This window comes from Lepisosteus platostomus, chromosome 9, assembly GCF_059453375.1.
Source record: "Lepisosteus platostomus isolate fLepPlt1 chromosome 9, fLepPlt1.hap1, whole genome shotgun sequence".
NCBI classification, from domain to species: domain Eukaryota; kingdom Metazoa; phylum Chordata; class Actinopteri; order Semionotiformes; family Lepisosteidae; genus Lepisosteus; species Lepisosteus platostomus.
Window position 1 is genome coordinate 23,810,417 of NC_142619.1, and position 23,995 is coordinate 23,834,411.

At 35.3% G+C, this 23,995-nt stretch overlaps 1 protein-coding gene across 2 annotated transcripts in view; it reads right to left on the bottom strand.

Moving 5' to 3' along the window:
- LOC148654652 (protein O-mannosyl-transferase TMTC2-like) overlaps positions 1-13,802 on the bottom strand; it is a 167,296-nt gene extending 153,494 nt beyond the window's left edge. For both annotated transcript variants that reach the window (XM_088647218.1, XM_088647219.1), the window contains exon 1: positions 13,385-13,802. In XM_088647218.1, the coding sequence (XP_088503344.1) occupies positions 13,385-13,467 (83 nt within the window). In that variant the 5' untranslated portion in view covers positions 13,468-13,802. The remainder of the gene's footprint in view (positions 1-13,384) is intronic.
- Positions 13,803-23,995: the final 10,193 nt, after the last annotated feature.

Sequence of the window (23,995 nt, forward strand, 5' to 3'; positions counted from 1 at the left end):
TTTCAAGATGGAATTACCATCAACTTATTTTTTTCCGCCCTATCCATTACAGGGTTGCTGGGGAGACAGAGCCTATCGCTGCAAGCAATGGGCACAAGGCAGGGTATGCCCTGGACAGGATGCTAGTCCATTGTAAATTAACCTTTACAATGTTACAATGATCATAAAAGTGAATGTTTGCACTTCTCAGGGCTGTAGGTGGCCTGAGAGACATCAATAAGAGGGATTTTCTGGGGAATTACTTAGTTAATCATAAGAGTAAATATTCAACACACAGAAAGACAGGATAAGAAAGAAACCAGAGAGAAAGAAGGAGGAGGGAGAGGAAGAACAAAAGCAAGGAGGGGAACAGAGGGAGAAAGACGAAGCATGCCAGGTGAGAGGATTCTTCAGATCCATTTTAAAGACCAGATTCTAGCTAAGTATTTGAACACTGTCCTCTTATTTTAGGAAACTATGATTTCCTTTATGAGGAATCCATGGCCTAAAAACAATCACTCCAGGTCTGTGATGCATTTTTACAATTAGGAGATAGACCGCTATTCACGTTGGAGCTTCTGAATTTATAGGAAGAGAGCTTTAGCTCTGGGTCATATTGTTTTACCTTTTGAAAAAAGGTCTACAGTATGTGCATTTTGTGAATAATACTGCTGTCTGGGTTTTCAGGGAACGTTAGCACATAGGCCTCTGAGAATTGTTTTGTAAACACTGTAACCTGAGTGTTGTGTTGTTTGTTATTTAGTTTGTTTTACTGTTAATAAATACTTCTTTATCCTAATTTGCCTCTGATTTATTAGAACCTCAACAGAGCTGTGGCAGAGAATTAAAAAAATGCAGGTGCCTTAAAATTATACCAACTGCTCAGATATATTTTTGGCAAATCTTTGACAACTGGGGATTTTAATTATTTACTTTAATAAATGTTTATCCAGCACTATTTTCTATTTTACTTAATTGCCAATTTGTAACAATTACCTAACATTAGTATTTCACCTAGTTAAGAAGATTCTTAAGAGTCACTGCATGAATAACTGCAATTTATTAAACTTAAATTGCTGATATGAACCATACAAGTAACATTGCAAAGCAATGTGACTGCCTTTTACTACGTCTTTTTTTCACTAAGAAGATAAGACACAAACAGCATGAGAATACTTATCAAAGAAGGACAGAGGACTCCTGGGTGCACTCATCTATTTTTATTCAACTAGAATCTTAACAGCAGTTAATATCATCAAGGCATTCTGAAAGTAAAACCAGTTGATTTGAGGCTCAATAAGGCAGGTGTAAATGTGTTCTTAATGCATCTCAGATATATCACAATGTGCAGCAATGTAAAGAAACTAGCATAGTTGTAGGCTTTATTCCACAAGGGAGGAACAAAGTTCTAAAGACCAGTGATGAGTATTCCTATGCTTTAAATGAATTAATGACTATGTCAGAGGTTTTGACTGAGTTTCATGTTACAAGAATAGTATTCTCTCTTTCCAACCTCTGATTTGTCAAAAAATACCATGAAAGTTAATACACCAGATTAATATTTAGTTGTGTCTTTTGGCACTTACAGTAGAGCTTTATACCCAAATCATATGTATGACAAAGCATGTCTGGTAAAAGCTCTGGCAATACACAATACATATCAAGCTCAATTGTGGGGAAAATAAAAACATATATATTATAAAAATGTTCTACTGGGAAAACATGGTAACATACCTAACCAAGTTTCCACTGGAATAAGACCTTGAAAAAGAGTAAGCTGGCAGCTACAGTACACTTACAGAAACCCAAAACTACTTTAACTAAATCCCTCAGTTGAAAAGGTCCGGTTCATATTCTTTTTACGACAATAATGCTGAAATAGAGACAAACTATTTCACACAGAATTTTTTATTATTATTTACTGTCAAACATCTGCCAGAAATCATTTTTATGGGGCCAGGAAGTCATTGACATTATAAAGAAAACAGAAAAGTACAGATCTTTCATTTATCTGCAACACAGCTAGACCTCACAATACCTTTCAACATATAGTACATAAAGACTACTTGTGATTTACTGGCATGAGGCAGCCAGCAAAGACCACGGAAGAAACTTATTCCAGTAGAAATGACTTAACTTAAAACCATCTCTGGCTTCATTTCCTTCAAATCTCACACAACCACACACTGCAAAACTCCAGAGAGTACATATTATTGCCCTGGAGTACATACCCAATGCTTGCACTTTTAAATATAGTAATCTGATGTTAACTTTGGGGTCAGATACACTGTTGGTTTTCTTTATCCGCTTCTGAATGCAACACACTGCATATGATTTTGGTCCCCATGTCTAAGTATGGGCTGCGTTTCTGATGAATGCAAAAGGTCATAAGTGATGAATAAACTGCAAAGCAGGACTCTGGGACCATCTTCTGTGACAGTGCCATGTATTATTTTAAAAGGCACTTTGTGACGACTAATAGTTCTGCATGCAAACGTTGTCCCTTATTCCCTATTTTTTAACAAATACTGGTCCACGTGTATACCTAAAGGAATTAATATTTGTGATACAACCAATAAAAGGTTGCTGCTTAAAACCTTATTTTTGTTTAATAATGTCAACAGTAAAGTCCAAGGGTTTTCAAATATTTAAGAAGCAATATTTTAAAAAGTAAGAAAGCAAAAGAAAGCATATATTCCTGATACTATATGAAATTCATACAAATAAAGGAAAAACCCTTCTCAACAATATATTCCAACTTTAAAGTTGTATGAAGTTTACTGTTAAGCCAGAGAGCTAAACTTACATTTTGGATTACTTAATTCTTTCACTAAATATACTGAAACTTACTGTTTTGTGTTACCAAAAACATATATCCACACCCAGTGCTTAACAAAACAGAAGCATTTGCTTGGAGCTCTGTCACAATAATGGTACCTATAAATACACAAATGAAGTACTCTGAGCTTTAATGATAGACTCTTATTTCAATTCTATTATGAAAGGCCAGTGCTAAATCAGTAAATTATATGCATATATGAAAGTACTAAATCAGTTATAAAAATTAGAAATGAAATTATAAAATATGGAACATTAAAAATAAAATGACAAGACAGGATCCTAAGACTAAAGATTTTACCTCCTCATATTAGCAGAAACACATCTCTCAATCCTATAATTGCTTTACATGTTCTTGAATGTGCAGGTATAAACAAATAGCCTTTAGAAAGTTTATTCTGTAGTCTGAAACCACTGGACTAAAAGTAAACTATCTTATATGAAGACAAAAAGCCCTTTAGTCAATTGTAAAATTAAAACAAATTTATTAATGTCCAATATATAATGACACCAGTAAATTATAAATCAAAGAAAAGTGGACAACCGTATCTTATTATTTAATATAAAGTACATTATACAACATACAAAAGATGTATGCTATAAAGTACCATATATTTTCCACTGAAAAACAGCGAAGCATTATCATGTCATTTTAGGTGACCTTGGTCTATCCATCCATCAATCTACTCAACAGTCTTCACATGGAAAGGAAGATGACATGACCTTCAATGAATAAAGAAAACACTGTAGCCTTCTCTTGCTATGAGCTGAATGCTCATTTATTACTTTGGTCAATTCAAGCTCATAAGGTCACAAAGAGTGATTGGATGGCCTTTGACAACTTGGTACATAACGGCACTGCATCCTTCCCCCTGAATACTGGAGCTCTTTTTGTTTTCTAAACCACTTGCCTTTACAACTATGGTCACTGTGTCTTATTTTCCATCAATACATAAATACAAGCTTTCATAAGATCGGAAAAAATCATCAGACCACATAGCCCTTTACAATGGACAAAGGCAAAACCACGGGCAGCTAATGTCTTTATTTAATCAAATGCTCAAAGAGTTTGTGATAAAGGATCAAGAGAACAGAAAATAAGGCTAGCTATTTAGTACTGGACTATAGCATCCTTGTCCAATATTTTTTACAAGAGAGTTTTTGTTTCTAATGGATCAGGACTCGGCTTACACTGGCTTGTTAATGCATGCCACTGTTAATCCCATTAATATCAAGAGAGAATTTGGAGCAAGGACTGGACACAGGATTAAATCCATCAAAGAACATTATCCATCTGAAACAGTCCTTTTGTCTAGACCCATTACAGTATTACTATACGGAGTAAATAAAACTGAATAAAATACTACATACTAAGTTTAGCGCTAGATGTAAAAAAGGTCTTATATGTCAGTTTCAGTGTAAAGGGTCTTCAAACCTATATCCTAAACTTCATAGACGGTTGATTTCTTGGCTCCAAATGTTCAGTAAAAATCACAATTAAACCCGTTTAATGACAAAAAAAACTTGCCAACTACCAGGGATACTGTTCTACACATGCACTAGAAAAACAAAACAATTTTTTTTATCAAATGAGATAAAAAGGAAAAAAAAGGTTTTAGTCATCTGCCAGCATTAATTTCAAGATAAGTCAAGGGAAAAAATAATTACAAACGACTACTGCCAACATTCATTTTAAAATCCAGCAAAGTTAATCCCTAATGTCTTCTCCTAAAGCTGCATAAACCCACATAAACCCACGCCCACAGCACACATGGCCCATTTCTGATCTCACTGATTGCCAACCAAATGATTAGAATGTATCTTAGCCAGGTCAATTTGTGAGTGCTGCACAACTGTCTACAACTCACAACAAACCTTTCCATGAAACGGTGGGCAACCGATTAGCACTGCCACCATAAATGCTTCTTCCTATTCCCACAACTCATCAGAAATGACGCTCATCTGCCTAGCAATCAAAGAAGCAATTTTCTTCCAACAGGCATAGAACGAGCCATGCCTATCCAATTTCCTACCTCTGATACTGGCAGCCCCAAGTAATCAAAGCCTTCAAAAGTCAGAACCACAGACCTCTTGATCTAGTCCCACATAGGGGACTTCCTAAGGCAATGCAAACCACCTTTAAGGCCACAGACAGAATGCATAAAAACTTTATGTGTTTCTCCATCTTAAGATGGTTAAGATGGTAGTCTAGACGCCATCTGGGCTTTGGTTGGTCGCAGCTAACTAATGGCATTCTTTAAAGTTTTATTCATTTTAAGGTACCCATTATGTATTGCATCTAATATACTGTCATTATATCTAAATTTAGATTATCCTGTGCCATACAACTTGCAACATGCCATATTAAATTATTAACAGAACTGATTTTACTGTGAAAACTTTTACTTCCAGTATGAACAAGACTGTTATTTATGCTGATGCATAAATTAATGTGTCTACAAGGGGAAGCAATAAAAAACTATAGGATTTATAGTTAAAAGCAAATCAAGGCATGTTGTGTTAAAGGTGTATAATGTACTAGTGAAGCCTCATTTAGTACTTCGTGTGCAATTTTGGTCGCCACGTTCTAGAAAGATATAACTACTTTGGAATAAGTTCAGAGGAGAACATCCAGATACATTCTAGGCTTTAAGAAAATGTCCTATACTGAAATGCTCAAAGAACAGAACCCTTTTTGTCTAGAACAGAGGAGATTATAAAGGGACATGATACAAGCACTGAAAATAATGCAAGTCTAAAATAGAACTTGGGAAATCAAGATTTCTCCATCGTGATGGAGTTGTTTTTACTTTTTTGTTTCTCATACAAGCCAAATAATAAAAAAAAACATTAGTCTCTTTAAACACACCAGCTTGTTATACCAAATCTCTAGAAGGCTCGTGTCATCAAGGACAAGATTACAGTAGAGCCCTTTTGTGGCTTTTCAAGGTCTGCAATCACTCACACAAATATCTAATTACAGGGTCTGAGATACCAACATAGGGTGCTCAGAAACTGGGTTATTACTCCTGGCTCTGAACACAGAAAACATCTAACCTATACTGACCCCATATCAAATGGCAAACAAGGTGACCAAACCGGTGTTCCCCAATAAAATTAAATGCCAATGTAACTATTTTATTCACTTTATTTTATTTAAATTTGTCATTATTTAAAGTTAAAGTTAATTTACACCATTATACTGTACATCTTATGCATACAAACAGCTATATGGTACTGAAATCAGTACTAAAGTAATTTGAAAAAATAATTGCTAACTTTTCTTTATATAAAAAAGGGCATTTTTAGAGATCCCAAAGACTGTTCCCATAACTGAATATGAAGATATACATTATCGCAATTACTAGTAAAGAGTACCACGCATCAAAGAGGATCTTTAAAGTGAAGTTCAAGCTTATAATTAAAGTAACCCTAAATAAAAAGAACTCCCTTAAACTGAAATCCACATTTTCGTGATACTGTGTATTTGTTGGGGTAGCAATCTCTTGGTCACAACAGAATGCAATGAAAAAGATAATACAGATATTGCATGTCTGAATTTAAAAGAAGGATAGTGATTTTGTTTCCCCAAGAGTTTTGTTTTAAACTGAACCACAGACCATAAATCATGAAAAAGCATAAATAAACCAACCTTATTCATCATTCAAAACCCTTTTTAGACAAGTTAATGCATGACAAACCCACTTAATAAATAATATGTATTTCCAGCCTGGTGTACACCCATAATTGCAAATGGCTTCGAAAATGTCACTGTGTATCTTTTCAGATCATAAACACATATGCAACTTTACAGGCTTTTTAACACTACTGAAAAGTACATATTGCTGTCTGAGTTTAGGGTGTTTCTTTTTTCCAATACAATTTCACATATTGGAAAAAACACTGATTGAAACCCCTATGATAATTCCGTATGATCATTTCAATCCTAACCCCAATTCTCACAGCCACCATGTCCTATGCATACCCACTCCACCTTGGATTACAGCCAAAATATACAGTATTGGGCAACATTGTCACATGGAGTAATGGAGTTCATGGGTAAACTCAGACAAACATTCATTTTATTTATGAACCAAGACCAATCAACAAAAAAGCCTTGAAATTCAAATTTTGACTAGTCTTTCTGGGTAAGTCTGTAGCATCTTTGGACAATGGTGTGGTTTCTGCCTAGTCGATGTGGCAGTCTTGCACAATCAGTCTTATAGTATGTTGCTTCAGGTGGCATCTGGACAGCAGTTTTCAAGACCTTTACAGATTCTCAATAGGATTCAGTTCAGGACTTAGACTGGGCCACTCAAGGACATTTACTTTCTTATTCTTAAGTCATTCCAGTATAGCTTTTTACTTGAGTTTTGAATCTCTGTCCTGCTGGAAGGTGGATGTTTGTACCAGTTTTAGGTCTGAAGCAGGTTTTCCACCAAGAATTTACTTTACCTCAACTGTGTTCCCATCAGTCTTGACAAACTTGACAAACTTCTCAGCCCCTGCTAATAAGAAGCAGAACTATAAAATTATGCTGCCTTTACTTTGCTTGACAGGAGGGATAGTGTTGAGTGATTTGTGTCAGATGTAACTCTTTGCATTTGGACCAAAAAGTTTCAGTTTTGCCCTGTGTGTTCACACTATCAGTTAAGTGATTTGTTGCACTCTACAGAAGTGTGATTTAGTTTTCACAATCATACAAGCCCCAATCGTAGATATTATTCCAACTCATGGACATTTTTTTCCTATCTCAGCCACGGAACTCTGTAACTCTTTCAAAGTTGCCTTTCACCTCACAGTGGCATCCATATCCAGATCTTCCTTATCCAACTGCTCGGTTTGAAGGAACAGCCTGATCTAAACTGTGTCTGGGTACTGTTCCAAGATACTATGCATCGCATATAGTTACATTACTCATAAAAAGAGATATTAAAGGTCTTTGAAAGGTTTTTATACCATTGTCCTGATCTGTACCAGAACCAACCTGCATAACAGAGAAGAGGACCTGTAAATAACTAAGTATGTCTGATTTTTTTGTGAGGCCTCTGTGAATTAAACCATGTCCATCGTACACTGCAACATCAAGTTAACTGATGAAATCCCAATGTGAGATTTAGTTATATAGTTTAGCAGAACTATTACTGGTTGACCCTATAAAATGTCTGAAGTGTTGCTTTGTATTTCAGAATGTTTCTTTTTTACAGTCTCACATCTGTGGGAAAATAAACATATTGAACTACTGGTATAGTATACTATTATTTAAAATACACCATAGATCTCATTTGTAACTCTTTCCTGAAATGTTTTATATGAACTCACACATATTTTACTAGAAACATGTATAAAACCTGAGCAATGGTAATTATTTATATTAACAAATTGACACATTCAGAAGGATAAAGAGATCTCTTCATTTGAGAAAATAAATACACCTGAATATATGTCTCTTCCAAATGTTTCTACTTAGAAATCTCTTTGTAGTGGCAAGAAACCTCAGAGCAATTGAGTCTTAATCCATACGCTTATTGTGGTTTCTTTACAGCTGCTGGCCATGCTTTACACAAAGATTTCAAGGTTAAATCATTAGCAAGACAGGCTGTTTTTTTGTTTTAAAAATCTTTAATGACGTTTTAATCAAGATACGTCTTAATTTACAAAGCACAGTATAACGTTCTGCAAAGAATATTGATATAGTAATATGGAAATAAAACATGTGGGTTTTTGTTTTGCACAAAAATAAATAATGCAGCTTTTCTACCTATATATTCATTATGATAGTGTTTACTTAATATCATGTTAAGCTACATAAATCTGTTCTGTAGAATCGTTTGAAAAGCTTTTAAGACTCAGTGTAAGTTTTTGATAAACCTCCAAGTATTCTTGATTTCTGAACTCTGAAGCGCTCATTTTCGTTACAAAACACCTGCTCAGTCTCAGTCATGCCATGGGTGATTTTATTAAGGCATGAAGCTAATCAATGAACATTTCAAAACAAATCTCCTCATAACTATGTTTAATCCAACCTGTTTTTCACTTACAATGTCAAGAGGTCAAAATGGTGCTAAAGGGTGTAACTTGGCACTTCAGCTGAAGAGCAGCTGTCTGAGCTTATGCACTTGGCCCCAGTGAAGGACAGAGAATACAAGCATCTGTCCAGCCATTTGGAAAGGTCACTCCTCAAAAAACACTGAGACATTTTGAACTCCTTGCAAGACTTCCTGTGCCACAGTGAGTGCAGTATTACACTTTTGTAAAACCGAATCAACCATTCATTAAAAAACGCACATACTTTGTGCTACAGTTGTAATGCCATCAAAAATGCCATCTAGATGACAACATGAGAAATGGATGTCAATTTCCCCCAACAAATCCTGTGAAACATTTTATGTCTTAGTATTGCAAAGATATTTCAATTAAAAATTATGATTAATGCCTCGTTGTTTAGATAAACACTTTTTTGTCTCAATTTTAATTTGAATATAATAGATATAGATGGTGAAGAACATATACATGTATGTAGTTTAAACTGAAATCAAAGTCTCCAAACATTCTACACTGGCACAATACAAGCCCATGGAATACTGTTAAAAAAATGCATAAACCTTTATAAACCAGTATTTAAAGCATACTGAATGCCTTAAAAATTTAAATAAATTAGACTTACAGTTAAAACAAGTTAAAGGACCTTGCTCTCCACCACAGTTTAAATTATCCAGCTTATGCAGTCCCACTAAATGCAATTCTGTCCTTTTTTCAAAAATCAATAAATGTTATAAGCTGATCTAGAAAAAAGAATATGCCGTTTGCGACAATGAGAAGTATTGGAATTGCAATAAGACATTCAGATGCATTTGTAAGAAAAAAAAACATGCTATATTTGCAGGTTAATTTAGAGACACTGATACTGCAGTATATACATGACAGAAAAGATATCAGGTATTATTGTTATTATACACAAGTGAATTATTTTAAAACCGTCCAACCTTTATTTCTCTGTAATATTATCTGATAAATTCTCCATAACCATGAATTATCTGCATCTATCCTCAGCTGAAACACCCTTTAGTCACTTAAGTCAGTTTTCCTTGTTAACTAACCTGAAAGTGTAAGATGATGTCAGTCAAAAATAGTAATATACTTCCAAGTGCATGACAAAAAAATTAGAACACGGAAAAGGAAAGAAAAGGTCAGGCTAATCCCGAGTCAGAATATGCAAGTTTTACCATGTGGATTATTTTTAGAAGATAAAAAATCTGAGTTAACAATTTAACAATTTGATTACCATTTTGTCCATATAATGGAGGTACCTTTACAATATTAATTGTACATGGTCAGTATAATTACATACAATTTTATGGGCAGCATATAATGAGCAAAATGAACAAAACTTTAAAAAAATAAAAGGCAAGAATATTTTGCAGCAATGTTGGTACATCATATTAAATGAATTCCCTCTTTATATCAGTTTAAATGGACAGACATTAAGTCCCTAATTTATATTTTAAATATCAATTAATAGACCCTAATACTAAATGTAAACTTTGATTTAAGAAAGCCATGTTCCAAACAACACAAAATAAAAGATTCACGGAAATACAGTAATAATGCCTTTCAGTTGCGGACTATTGACAACAAAATGTAATTTTCTCAAACATTATTAAACGACATATTTCTGCTATATTTTGTTTAAAATTATATGATCTTTAAATAGACCGTTCAGAAAATATGGATGTTTTTGTGTTTACTTCTCACTTCCATCACCAGTCAAGTAATGGTTGTTCTTTCACAGCTAAATTAAATACTTATCAAGTTATGCCATTGTTACGTTATGTTGCTTAAGTCACCTCTGTTCTATTTTACCATCAGCCGAAAAATCGGGCTTCAATTTCATAGAAACTGAGTATTGCCACAGTAGGTGGCAAAGAGACTTAGACTATTCCAAAACAGCACTTGATTTGTACAAAATCATGTTATTCCTATGGCAAAAATGTATGATTTACAATTCTATATTATGGCAAATACTAACACATTTTTTTATGTATGCAATCAATGCAAGTACAAATTTCACCAATACACTATACCAACTCCAATAGTGTTAGGACAATTCTGTATGGTGTATTTACTTTGCTAACCTTTTCCTTACTTTTATTTGATGTGGAATTAAAATGTACACAAACATTCATTTGATCCAGACTGCAATTTGACAAACAGAAAAAAAAACTGTGCCAGTCTCCTGCCATAATGGCTCTCCTCCCAATAATGCAGCTATAACCATCAAATTTATCTTTTCAGGAAGGATCAACGGCAGTGTTTGAACATCAAAGCCTACCTCCTCTGAAAACTACACAAAGTTCTAAATTATATACAGAGAAGCTGATCCTCACCAGTGAGTCCAGAGGATGATGTTTCAAAGGGAACCCTTAAACCCTGCTCAACTAAAACTACAAACTAAACTCAATATTACAGTAAGTCAGACCTACGCACATTCAAAATGATCTACAGGAGAAAATAAAAGAGTTACCTGGCACTACTTTTTAATGTATTTATGTGTTTTGTTCTGCAAGGCTTAAGTTACAACTAATTCTTGAGCAATTTCTTGATTGACTCTTATTTGAATTAATAAGAATTTGATTGCTTAAAAGAACACGCTTTACCACAAAAACTAAAGTTGACTACAGTATTTGCCAGAGGTGATAAGACCTGCATTAAGTTATCTCAAGTGTATAACACCTCTAAATAACTTACAAAACTGATAAATCTTTTCAGCTGAATATCCTAAAATATTTAACATCTACAATTGTACTCCAGAGCCTCAGTGCAACCACAACATGTAGAATACAGCAAGTGAATCAATTATCATAAATAACATTTAAAATATATACAAACCTCTTTGTGTCAAATTCCCCTGGTCACAAAGGCATCTTCATGCATTTAATAAATACTAGACTGCAATAGCATTTTTCTTTTTTTCTGGAGTAATTTTATTATACTTTATATCTGTAATCAAAGACTTCACTGGGGCTTGCAATGTTTATCAGAAGTTAACCATCATCCCTTTTTTGTGGGCAAACTGAGAGACTTCACTAAAAAAAGGTACCTGTTGTTTTAAAGGTAATAAAAAACATTCAGTAACGTCCTAGTGCAGTATATGTTCCATTTAAAGTAAAAGAATTATGACTTATGTATAAAATGTAACAAATTCGACATTAAATTAGCATGTGAATTACAGTAACTACAGAGGACAGCAATGATTTACGAATGCCACCAACTGACCTAAGGGATTTTATGGTAGTTCTTCTTGCACCTTCTGTATCAAGGTCAAATACTTTATTCAACTTTATATTTTTACGAGCATTCAAGGAATAAAAAGTAAATTAACACTGCAATACTGTAAATGCTCTTTTTAGGTGATGAAGAGAAGTACTTATTAGATGTAAATCCTAAAATCCTTATAAAGAGATTAAAGTCCTTTAGATTAATGCTGGCAAGAGACAAACTCAAAAGTTCTTTCATCCCCACACTAAACATAACTTATCTAATCAAAGAGTTCCCTCATAAATAAAGCCAATATTGTATAGTGAATTATGAAGAAAAAAAAACCTAAGGGATCTATTCATTTTCCTCACTGCGGAGACACTGATGAAACCCTGTCAAACTGAAGCATCACTTTTTGCATTATTTTTGCAGTACAGCAGTCCAAGATTTATCAAGTCATGTAAACGTCTTTAAATGCAGCACATTTTAATGAAAGCATTTGCTTTAAATGTTATCAAAGAAATTTACTGGAAAAGGGCATCATTCTGAATGTGCTGTCTAATTCCAACGGGTAGACCGGTGCATTTTATCATGGGCTTACAATGGTACAGAGGAGCTCACAAATGAGCACCAGTCTCCGCAGTGGCATTTCAGAGTTGTCGTGCCAGTTTCTCGGACAACAAAGAGAGGCTGTCATCACCCTTTTGACTGTATGTTTTATGTGTTGTGTTTACAAGTAAATTTAATTCAATACACAGTATTATTCCCGGTGCATCTTGAATAATTAATTATTAAAAGAAAAACGCTAGGTACGCTGTATGCATATAAGGTCAAAGTAATTCTTCCAAACACTTAAAGCCGCATTTTTTTGTGGACTTTTGGAACTTCTTAATACGACGCAACAACCTCTGTCCCTACAGTACATCATATACAGCTATCGATGACCAGTACTATCATGTCTGCGAAATTATTGTCGCACTTTCTAATACTTGAAAGCTATAAAACCCAAATAAAACAATTGGACGTTTAATCATTAAACGTTTCAAAACTTGGTATATTGGACAAGAACAAAAACAAATCAAAACGATTCCTTAAGTGGTCCAAAGCACTGCTTATCTTTTTAAATTCACGGGTATACTGCACTTAAACAGAACCCATACTTATAAGACTTGCATACAATTATTCTACTATTCAGACTTATCCCTATAAAAACTTTACACCTATTTATACAACCAAAGCGTTTCGGATTTTTAGATAAAACTATGACCAGACAAATATGAGGACAGGTTGATCACTGCAATAAACCTACCTGTCATCGTAACAGAAATCAGCGCTGAGGGTGTTCAAATACAGGACCACAGCCACAGCGCTGCACACCAACTCTGCAATCATTTCTTTAAAAAAAGATGAAAAAAAACAGAAAAAGGAAATAAAGAAAGAAAATAAATCAATGCACGCCTCTATCTTCTTTCTTCTTTGTTAATGTATCGCCGCAAAAACAAAAATTCCAATTCCCCATCCTTGCGAATTGGAGCAAGAACATAATCCAGGCATCCTCCCTCTAACCCATTTTGAGTTTATAGAGGTTAGCGTTGATCCGACACAAGACAGCGTAAGACCTCTTATTTTTACAGCCCTGCTGACTGCATTTGTAAAGCTTGCTCTACTGTGCTCCGGGTTTCTTGCACTGTAGCCGCTGTGCCTAAAGCAAAGTGAGCCGCGTGTGGTTAAAGGTCTGAGCGCGCCTGCGCGTAGCCACTCCTCCATTCTACGTCTCGAATGTTACACTGCAAGGGAGGGGGGTATATTTGAAAGGTTTTTTTTTTCTTTCGTTTTTGAATGTGAGGTCATGTATGAATTTATCTCAGCTACTCAGTACAATTTAGGGCACAAAATATTACTAAAGAAATATTTATTGAAATAAAAAAATAACTATAAGATTAAATACCAATAAATTGGGGGTCTTGAAGTCATTTAAAATATCATAAAAGCCAATACAGTGATATCGCCAGTTAGTAAAACGTAATAATTATTTATCCCCAACACTGAAAGTGCATGTTTATATCTAAAACCCACAGGAGATCTTTTACAGAAAGCTTTCACTATGACCATATAGCTTTAATAACATAAGAAAATTAATAGATAAAGATAAAAATCTTAACAAGAACGATTTATTGTGATCATTTTATCTCCCTTATATACTTTATATAAATGATATACATCGCTAACCTTTCTCATCACTCGCATGCTGTTTCGAAATGATAAACGATAAATGATAAAAGTGACTGTAGGGTGAAACACTTATGTTCTTGACAACAAAATAACAATCTGCAGAAAGAAAAGGCGCACAGTAAGGCGTCAGTATGTGACTGAAAAACAGGATTAAAAATATTAAAAGTATGAGTGACTTTTAATCTGCTGCTGACAGTGTTATCAATACTATAAACGATTCAATTTCAATTTCCCTATGATTTAATTTACATAATTTATATTCAAATTATTTCAAAGAAGTCTCCAAATATTGCAATACTCTCCAAAAAGACTGAAGAAAAACAGAGCTGTTACGAACGGGAGAAGGCCATTTGGTCCATCCATCCTGTTTAATAGTAGCTTTTTGATCCAAAGATCATTTAAACCCTAACCCAATAGTACAAATTCGCAAATATTTCAAATGAAAGGCTGCTATGTACTGAATAAAGTACAGTAAATTATACTTTATAAACAAATTTAATTGAAGTTATATGAAGAGGCACACATGTAAACGTGTGCCATGCAGTTTTATAAATCCTTAATAATATATATCTACTGTATATTTTTTATTTTCTTGACTGGACCTTCTTGATTAAAACTGCTAATGTACATGAAAATAATACTATATTAATTTAAGAAAAAAACACATCTCTGAACTGGATTTCATTTCTTTTTCTGTTTCTGAGGAAAACATACTGTACTTTCACACCTTCACCAAGGCTGGACGTGCAAAACACAATGAAACTAAGAGTAACAGGATAAAGTGGCATAGCGTGCCAGCATGCAGTATTCAATGTGCAACAGTGAAAAGGAGAGATGAGGCCTTTGGACTCATAACTGGAAAGCTGTGAATTCAAATCCCAGGTGGGGCACTACTGTACTGCTACTTCCTTGAGGAAAGTACTTATCTCAGATTGCTTCAGTAAATTGGTCAGCTGTCTGAGAACAAACAATTGTAAGCTGCTTTGGATAAAAGAACCTCAACTATTACAATCCGAATTGAATTTAAAATAAAACCTGGTCTGAAGAGAAACATAGGACATTAATGACCTCTTTGAATTAATTTACAACTGTGAGTTAGCCTTCAAGATATGTCTAGATGTGGCTTCAGATCGAAAACCCGGGAGTAAAGCATGACTGTACAGCCCGCAGACTGCACAAAACGGTGTACTGGTAGCCTTGGAGGTTGGGAATGATGAAATACAGGGAATTGTCTGGCAATATCTTTTACTTGCTGTGCACCTGCTACCTCATTTTTGTTCATGTTTTTCAAAGTGTGAAAAAGGAGTTAGCCTAAAGCTGTATATATCCTTTATCTACAGAATATAGAATATATAAATTATATATACAGTATATGTAATTGTCTTTTGCCCATGAATACAATAGGGCTGCTTCCTTGTGTTACAGTGAATAAAAAATGAATATACCAAATTGGTATGTATAAAAAGTAGAAAAGAAAAAAATAAAATTGATTTTGAAATAGTCTTCATGAAGTTTTACAATTATGATTATGATCAAAACCATTTAATGCAAGAAAATGTAATTGAATGTTTTATGAAATGGTCAATCTAATGAGAGAATATCTAGTGGATAGTTTTTAGAGACACAAAGTGTTTAATGTGCTGGGAGATTTGGAGAAACCATAACACAGTATATTTAGGTTTTGACACCAGCTCTCATTTATGCCTAATGCCAAAATCTTATCTTTAAAGTTGTTTTTTTTAAAAGAGTTGTGCACTTTAAAAATATACATTTAACTACATTTAACATTTTCTTCATTGAAACCGTGTGAAATATACATAAGGAATTACAAAGTGATATAATTGACCTCTGAACAACTGCTTTCAAACATTATGAACTGAGTATAAAATGTTGCACTAGGGATGGCCTTCAGTGAATAAGCAGTTAAATTAACGTATAGCAAACATCTTGAAGAGCATGACAATACACTATAAACAGAATGCTATAGAGACCTGTAATTTGCTCCCAGCAGTAGTTTGACAAGCAAATGTAATAACAGGATAGAATTATTGAAAGGTCTAATTATTTTATTCGATGTGTATTAGAAAACCCAAACAGCCTAAGGTGAAATGAAAGAATTAATGTACAATTGAGAAGAAAGCGTGATTTTATTTTTTCTATCAAGGCTGGAGGGCAGCAGAGCATTGTGGATAAGTCTCTTGACTCAGAACTGGGATATGGTGGGTTCAAGCCCCTGCTGCAGACTCTGCTGTTATACCTCGAACATGGAACTTTTCCCCAATTGCTCAAGGCCTCCAACTAGGAGGGGAGTCACATGCTCTCTGTTTGCTTCACACCATGGAAACCAAAAATGATCTGGCCGTTGTGAGCCATTGTTACTCAAATATGGAAATTAGCTACCTAACACCTAGCAGGTTTGCCAACATATTTTAGCAAAACCAAGATGGACATATTTTGTTGTACCAGTTCTCATGTTAATTTCCTTTAACATCTTTCACTGGATTATGTAAATAATATATCAATTATAATATATCAAAATAAGTTTTGTCTGGACAATAACTTGCATTGTCTGTTTCTAAAGAGCTGTTTAGTTACTTTTTAATAATGTGCACTAACCACAGGAAGGAAAGGATGTTTAAAATACTTAGGATTTCTTTTATTCTATGAATACTTCTTTATAGGTTGCTCATTGTGGGAGACCTAAATCATGAGAAAGTGAAATCTGACAGTAGGTATTTAGGTATTGCTTGTGAATAAATTTGCAGAAAGTAACTATCCCTCCTGTTTTACTTTTTGTAGAAATAAAGGAAATTCGTCATTTTTGTACTGTAATGTGTATGCCCATGTAAACTAATTTTATACAGCTAAATTTAAATATATGATGTTTCACTTGACATGAAAACTTTGAGAATAACATTCAATTAGTCCACCAGAGGGCATATATCATAAGCAGCTGCAAGAGTCTTATACATAAGAAAAGAGTTAACTAGCTAATGTGAACAAACTTTTCTTGTTCTTGTTCTACTATATGCTACAGGCTTGGGGACTTTGAAGTAAAACTTCAAAGTCTACAACAAGTGAAAAAAGTTTTTTTTCTCAGTGGAAATGCACAGTATGTGCATTTATGTCACTTAAAACCCGGGCTTTTAAATGCATAGAACAAAAAAAATCCCTTTGAGATTTTTGTTAAACTGTGGAATGATTGTTTTTAGAAATATGGTTATTGAGGAAAGAAAAAGTGTAAGTGTGATCTCTTATTTTGCCCAAATAAAGAGACCAGTATATACAGTAGTAGCCCCACACATATCTGATGCAAATTTATTTCTATCGCAAGGCCCTCTTCAACCCAAAAGCATGTCAATGTGTTCATTCAGAGAACAGCAGGACACTATGATGTAATCCCTATCAGGAATTAATTAAATATATCAAAAGGGCTGACCCAAGTGCAACGTAAATCTGAAGTTTACAAAATGGATTAATACTAAGACTCATTTACATTTAGATATTAATACCTATATGTATCAAATGGTTTAATATTAATATCTAATTGATATTAAGTGTTTCTCTGAAATAAAGCTATTTATGAAGGCATGTATTATTTTCTGGAAGTATGCTTCAAAAATAGAAAAAGGTATGTCCAAACAATATCCATGTACGTATAATAATATTATAAAATCCTACAAAAGCTAGTTACAGAATAGAGTGCATAATAGTAACTTTGTTTATAAATTAAAAATGTACTACACAGTCAAATCCTTAATAACAGGTATATTTACAAATATATAATATATATATATTATACTGTATATACTGTACAGTAATATAAAGGTATACAGTGTGGATTAAAAATAAACAGATGTAATGTGAAATTATATGGTATACATACATGCAATGTTTTTTGTTTGTGTGCTCAATTTATGTCTGTTTTCTGAAATATAAAATTTACAGCTATGTAGTAAAACCAAATATGACAAGACAGGATATGAAGACTGGATTCTGGACGTCTTGCTGGCAAGTTAGAAACCCTGTAAACCCTGAGTTCCTCTTTCTACTGTGGTTTATCTTTTACAGTCTTGGTTTAGGTAGCTTTTACTTATCAATCATGAAAATCTGTCAATTAACCGTTTAGTTTCTTAACTGTTTAAGATTTTATTCTAAAAATAATGTTTTGTCTGTCTGACTAAACACAGTCAAGGGCATATAGTAGGCCTGTGTCCCGTCCATTTTATTGGCCTAAAGGTACTTAATATAAAGTAACTGTCTATCTGACTCTATCCGTGTATAAGCCCAGTTATTAAATCAAATTCAGGAACCCGAATTTAGATTAGTTAGAGGGGTTCTCTGAAGCTATTTTAGCATCACCACTATTTACACCAAAGAAACACAGTTATCATAAAGACGTTATATTGCATGTACTGTACAGTACCTTTATTGCAGATCTAACTGTGAAAAACTGTGTTCTGTGAAATCTGATATCTTCAGTTAAAGCATAATGGAACATCTGCATTTTTCTATCTAAAGACTGAATACTGTATGTATCATGTTACAGAGAGGCATATTTTATTTTTCCTAAGAGTTAATTTAAAGAGGAAAAATTTAAATAATCTTTTAAGATAAGAAAAGTGCATTGAAGATTATTATTAGCTCTAATTGTGTAGAAACTCTATATTGATGTTAAGCTGTTAACCTAAGCAATGTTAGCTATGAGAAAAGGGACTTTTTTTTTGTCTTACCAGATGTGATTACATTAAAATCCCTCCTCTTTTGGCTTTAAATCAAGTTTTTAGAAACTAAGCCCTTGTGCCAATTCTACATTCATATTCTTTCCTATTAGCCCCTTTTTTATTATTCTTACAAATAACCTCCTGAATGGAGAAGTACTTTCTGCTTGTGAACATGCTATAGTTACCCAAACATTTTTATGTTTTTTTTATTTTTTTATTATACCCCTAGTCAACTTGAACAACTTCTATACCTGCAACAGGGGAATGAGAATTGATATCACTTGGATATACAAATCCTTCCAAGCTCTCCACGTTTCAGAGTCATTCATCTTTTTTTACATGCTGAGAGCTCCAGTGCTACAGGGCACTGCACTAAAGGGAGAGCCAGAGGAGTGTTGTGTCTCTCTAACATAATGGAAAGCCCCTGAGTCTCTTGGAAGTCACAGAAGTTGCTGTGACGCACAAGAACCAATGGAGCAACCCTGCCTTGACGGTATTCTGCTACAGTAATTGTGTGTTGCTGCTGTTTGCAGAATCCCAGTCACAATCCCATGGCTCAGGCTCAAGCTCACAATATCTGATCCATAGACCTGCACACAAACCGAGTGTCTTCACTGGTAGAGCCTTGGGATTTCCAATTATTCATGTTTTAAAGAAATACTGTATAGTGAATTGGATCCTGGTATTTTGAGTAACTACAGTTTGAGCTCCAATCTGCCTTTTCTAATAACTCAGAATACAAGCAGATTTTTCAGTTGCAGCAACATTAAGCGTAAAAGGATTCATACAATTCATTTCAGTCTGTTTTTTTATTCCCTTGCATTCCCTTGCAGAGCCCATGAGCTACTGACATGTATGGACATCTATTGTATATACCTATAGCTGTTCACAGTACAGTAAGCTATTATACTTGTTTAACTAGATTTGAAACAGGAACTTTCTTGACACTTTTACAGTATGATTGTTTGTGACAGTTGGTGATTTTTTATCAGCGACTGAGACTGTTTTGAGTCATGTCCCGTAGGGTTCCGTTCTGGGTCATTTACTATTTAGTATTTACTTGTTACCCTTGGGGCAAGCTATTCTGCAATATAGTACAGGTTTCTGCTTTCCTACAAATTTACTTTTGCTCTAATTCCATTTCTGGGTTAGCTGTTTAGCTGCCTGTTACATCAAGAAAGCAAAGCTTTGGATACAATAATGTTATATATTTAAATTCAAAACCAAATGCAGACAAAAGCATTACATACTGTATGTAAAGTTAACAATTTAGCCTAGATTATCATTCTTAGACTAAATATACAATAATGCGTACATTAGGAATTGTAGCATATTTGACAATATTTTCATATGTGGGCCATGACTAATGTGTTTTCAGTTAAGTAACATTGTGCATGAAGTGCCTTGTTTTAACTTACAATTTTCTAAAAAATATATTACTTTTATTCCTTCTAAAGTCAATAACTTGAGTATAATGGTGGCACATGTGATATTTCTCCAATATAAATATGTCCACATTACATATAAAATAATTTGTTAATTCCTAGATATTTCCTGTCTTTCGTTAAACCTCCCATCTACAATCTGTAAGATATTTACTGTATTATATACTGTATATACAGTATGGATTTTCAATTCATAAAGTAGCACAAGACAAGCACAAATAATGTGCAGTTATATTTCACATTTACAAAACATAAAGGATGATAACCTTTCTTGCTTTCTGACATTAGAGTACAAAAATGTAGTGTGTAGTTATAATGCCTAGAAGATTACAAGATTACTTGTAATGATTACAGATTACTGTACAATTAACATGTCTGTATCTGTAAGTGAGATCTGATCAACATATGAGATGAAGTATGAAATCCAATCTAAAAAGCTTGCATTTCACCATAACAGCTAACGATAATTAAATCTAAGATCTAAATAAAAAAAGCCATTTATTGCCATCATCATTACATTGACTGCCTGTCATATTGATATTGTTTTGTAATATTAGGATTGAGGTGTAAGAAACTATATGACTATTCTTTTATTTTAATAATATCATACTCTATTTTATGCTTATGTTCATCGGCAGTTAAATCGTTTCCAAGTTCTGGCATGCCTTCTGCAAAGCTCTTGGAGCCCTCGTTTCCTTGACCTTCGCATGCCACCCTCAAGCTAATGTACAAACTGAACGTACAGTACTAATCAAGAACTTCAGACTTTTCCCAGAGCTTACATCTCTACCATGCAGGACAACTGGGTTTCCCTAATCCTCTGGGCGGAACATGCCCACAATTCCCTCTCCACCTCTGCTACTGGTATGTCTCCATTTCACTGATCTCTTGGCTACCAACCCTCTCTCTTCCCGGATACCCTTCCAGAGATCCAGGTGCCATCTGTACCAGATTTTATCTGCAACCTCCAGAAAATTTGGAAAACGGCAAAATCGGCTGTCCTTTGCACCACTATCTGCCAAAGGACATCCGCAATAAACATCCAGAAAATTTGGATGTTTAACAGTTAACAGTTTCAGATTGTACCTAGTGCAAGGCCGAGATAATGTACTGTAATTTTAGTGTATTTCATTATTAACATTGAGAGCAAATTTCAATTTTGCTGCACCTGTGTTTGTATTCCTACCTAAAACTGTCAGGATCTTACTGCTTCTTGCCTGCTTTCTGACTCTGATGTTGACACCTCTCACCTACCAGTGGAGTATTAGAACTTCACCAAAGGTCAATGCTCAGACGTTGCCTCCAAACTTACATTTCTCCAGTAGACCTCCTTCCAGGGACACTTTTCTCTCAAGAGGTTGCCTGTACTCCTGTCACCCCCTGTTTCCAAAGCAATGAAAGACAATATCACAGGAAAACATCTGACCGTCTGCCTCACCTGTTAGTGTCTGGTTTTTCTTTGTGCAAAAAAAATCAGCTCTTTGTGCCTTTGCTCAGGGGCTCAATAAGGTCATAAAGAACTAGTACCCCTCTGGTTGATCTCACTCTTGGAGAAGGCAAGCCAGGTCAAGATTTTCTCAAAAATTGAACTGAGGGGTGCCTATAACCTGGTACGAATATGGAAGGTAGACAAATGGAAGACAGCATTCAACACAAGCTTGAGGTACTACAAATATCTCATTATGTCCTTCAGTCTCTTCAGTACCCCCTTGTAAGGTCATCTGATGTCTGGTCATTGACAATAGGTATTTTTCAAATAACATCCTGAAGATCTTTGACATAAACATAAACCCTGTAAGACGGCTGCTAGGGGATGTCAGGTGACCCGCCGACAGGATATGCACTATCCCCAATCATCTAATAGGAAAATGGTGAGCCACATCAGAGACCAGATAAGTTATACCCGGACGGAGTCTTCTGGGCGGAAGCCAACAAGGCAGAAGCATGATGTGTTGATGTGCAACAAGTGGAGTAGGTGCGGTGTAGAAACAAAATAAAGAATTGGGTTTTGGAATTAAAATGATGGAAAATCTGGACTGCATAAGGGATACGTTTTGGTTGACTACGGAATTTTACTGGGAAATGGATTAATTTAACAAAAATACGAATAAAACACAGAGGACTAAAAATATTGCATCAGTGTATATACACTACAGTGAGAGAGCAAGAGTGCCAGCAAACAGGCCCGCAGAATTAGAAAGGAGCCTTCACTTGTGTGAGGCTTGTTTTGTCTCCATCCTCACATCAAGCAGGTGCTACAGCAACTCCAACAATATCACCTTTTCACTAAACTGGAAAAGTGTGGATTCCACCAGCAGGAGGTACTGTACCTTTTCTGGGGTACCAAAAATCCTCTGCTGGCCTCCAGATGGACCCTTGCAAGGTAGTGGGGGTTAAGGACTGGCTGCTATGACCATGCAGAAGCACGCACGTTGCTTCATGGGATTTACCAATTACTACACTTGCTTCATCCAAGATTTCAGCAGTACTGGCCTCTGAACCTGCTCCTGTTGACACTCCCCAGGACAAACAATTCATCCCATTGTCAGTTCCCAAGAAATTCTGCTAGCGGGTCAGTTCCAGGCTAGCGGGTCAGCTCGGTTGGTTTGAAATCATATCTGGTGAATATTTCTGATCAGGCAGACATTAGGATTTCATGGCGTCCTGTTCCACCTGTGATAAGACTAAGGACCCAAGAACACCTCTGGTAGGCCTCCTTCAGGTTCTTTCCATTCCAAGGCATCCGTGGGACTCCATGTCAGCAGACTTTATCACTGGTCCCCACTCCAATGGCTGTTCTGTGATTCTCATCATGACTGATGTAACGAATATGCCCCTGTGTATAACAGGGATCTCAGTCACCTGGGCTGAGGGAGTTCTCCAATAGCTCAGCTGGCAAGTTCCCTGTTGCGTGATGCCAGAGACCCGGGTTCATGCCAGGGGAGTGAGGGACGAACTGGCAGGACAGGAGTGGCAATGGCGGAAACCCCAAGAACCGTTACACTAACAAGTTTTTCAAGGCCAACAGCTTTATCCTGCGACTAAGGCTGCTGTAAGAACTTCAAATGGCAGATATCTTTGACAAAAGAAATTTTGGGGCTCCATGGCTTTACCCATGAAGATCACCTCGGACCATGGTTCTCAATTTATCTCCAGGTTCTGGTACAACCTTCTTTAAATCCCTAGGAATCCAAGTTATTATTTCCTCAGGATATCACCTGGAAAACCAATGGACAGACAATGTGTGAACCGGGACCTGGAAACCTGCCTGAAGTGCCAAGTGTCAGAGTTTCAGGACGATCAGGAATGTTTATTGCCCAGAGCCAAATTGTCTAGGAACATATTCCTTAATATCTTCACAGGTATGTCACCCTACCAGTGCCGTTATGGGTTCCAACCTCCACTCCTCTAGCTGTCCAAGAAAACCACGGATGCTCCTGCTGCTGACAGAACTCTGCAGGACCTGGCATGGGTTCTAGAGAATCTCCTAAAGGCCACCCAGATACAACAACTCTCTCC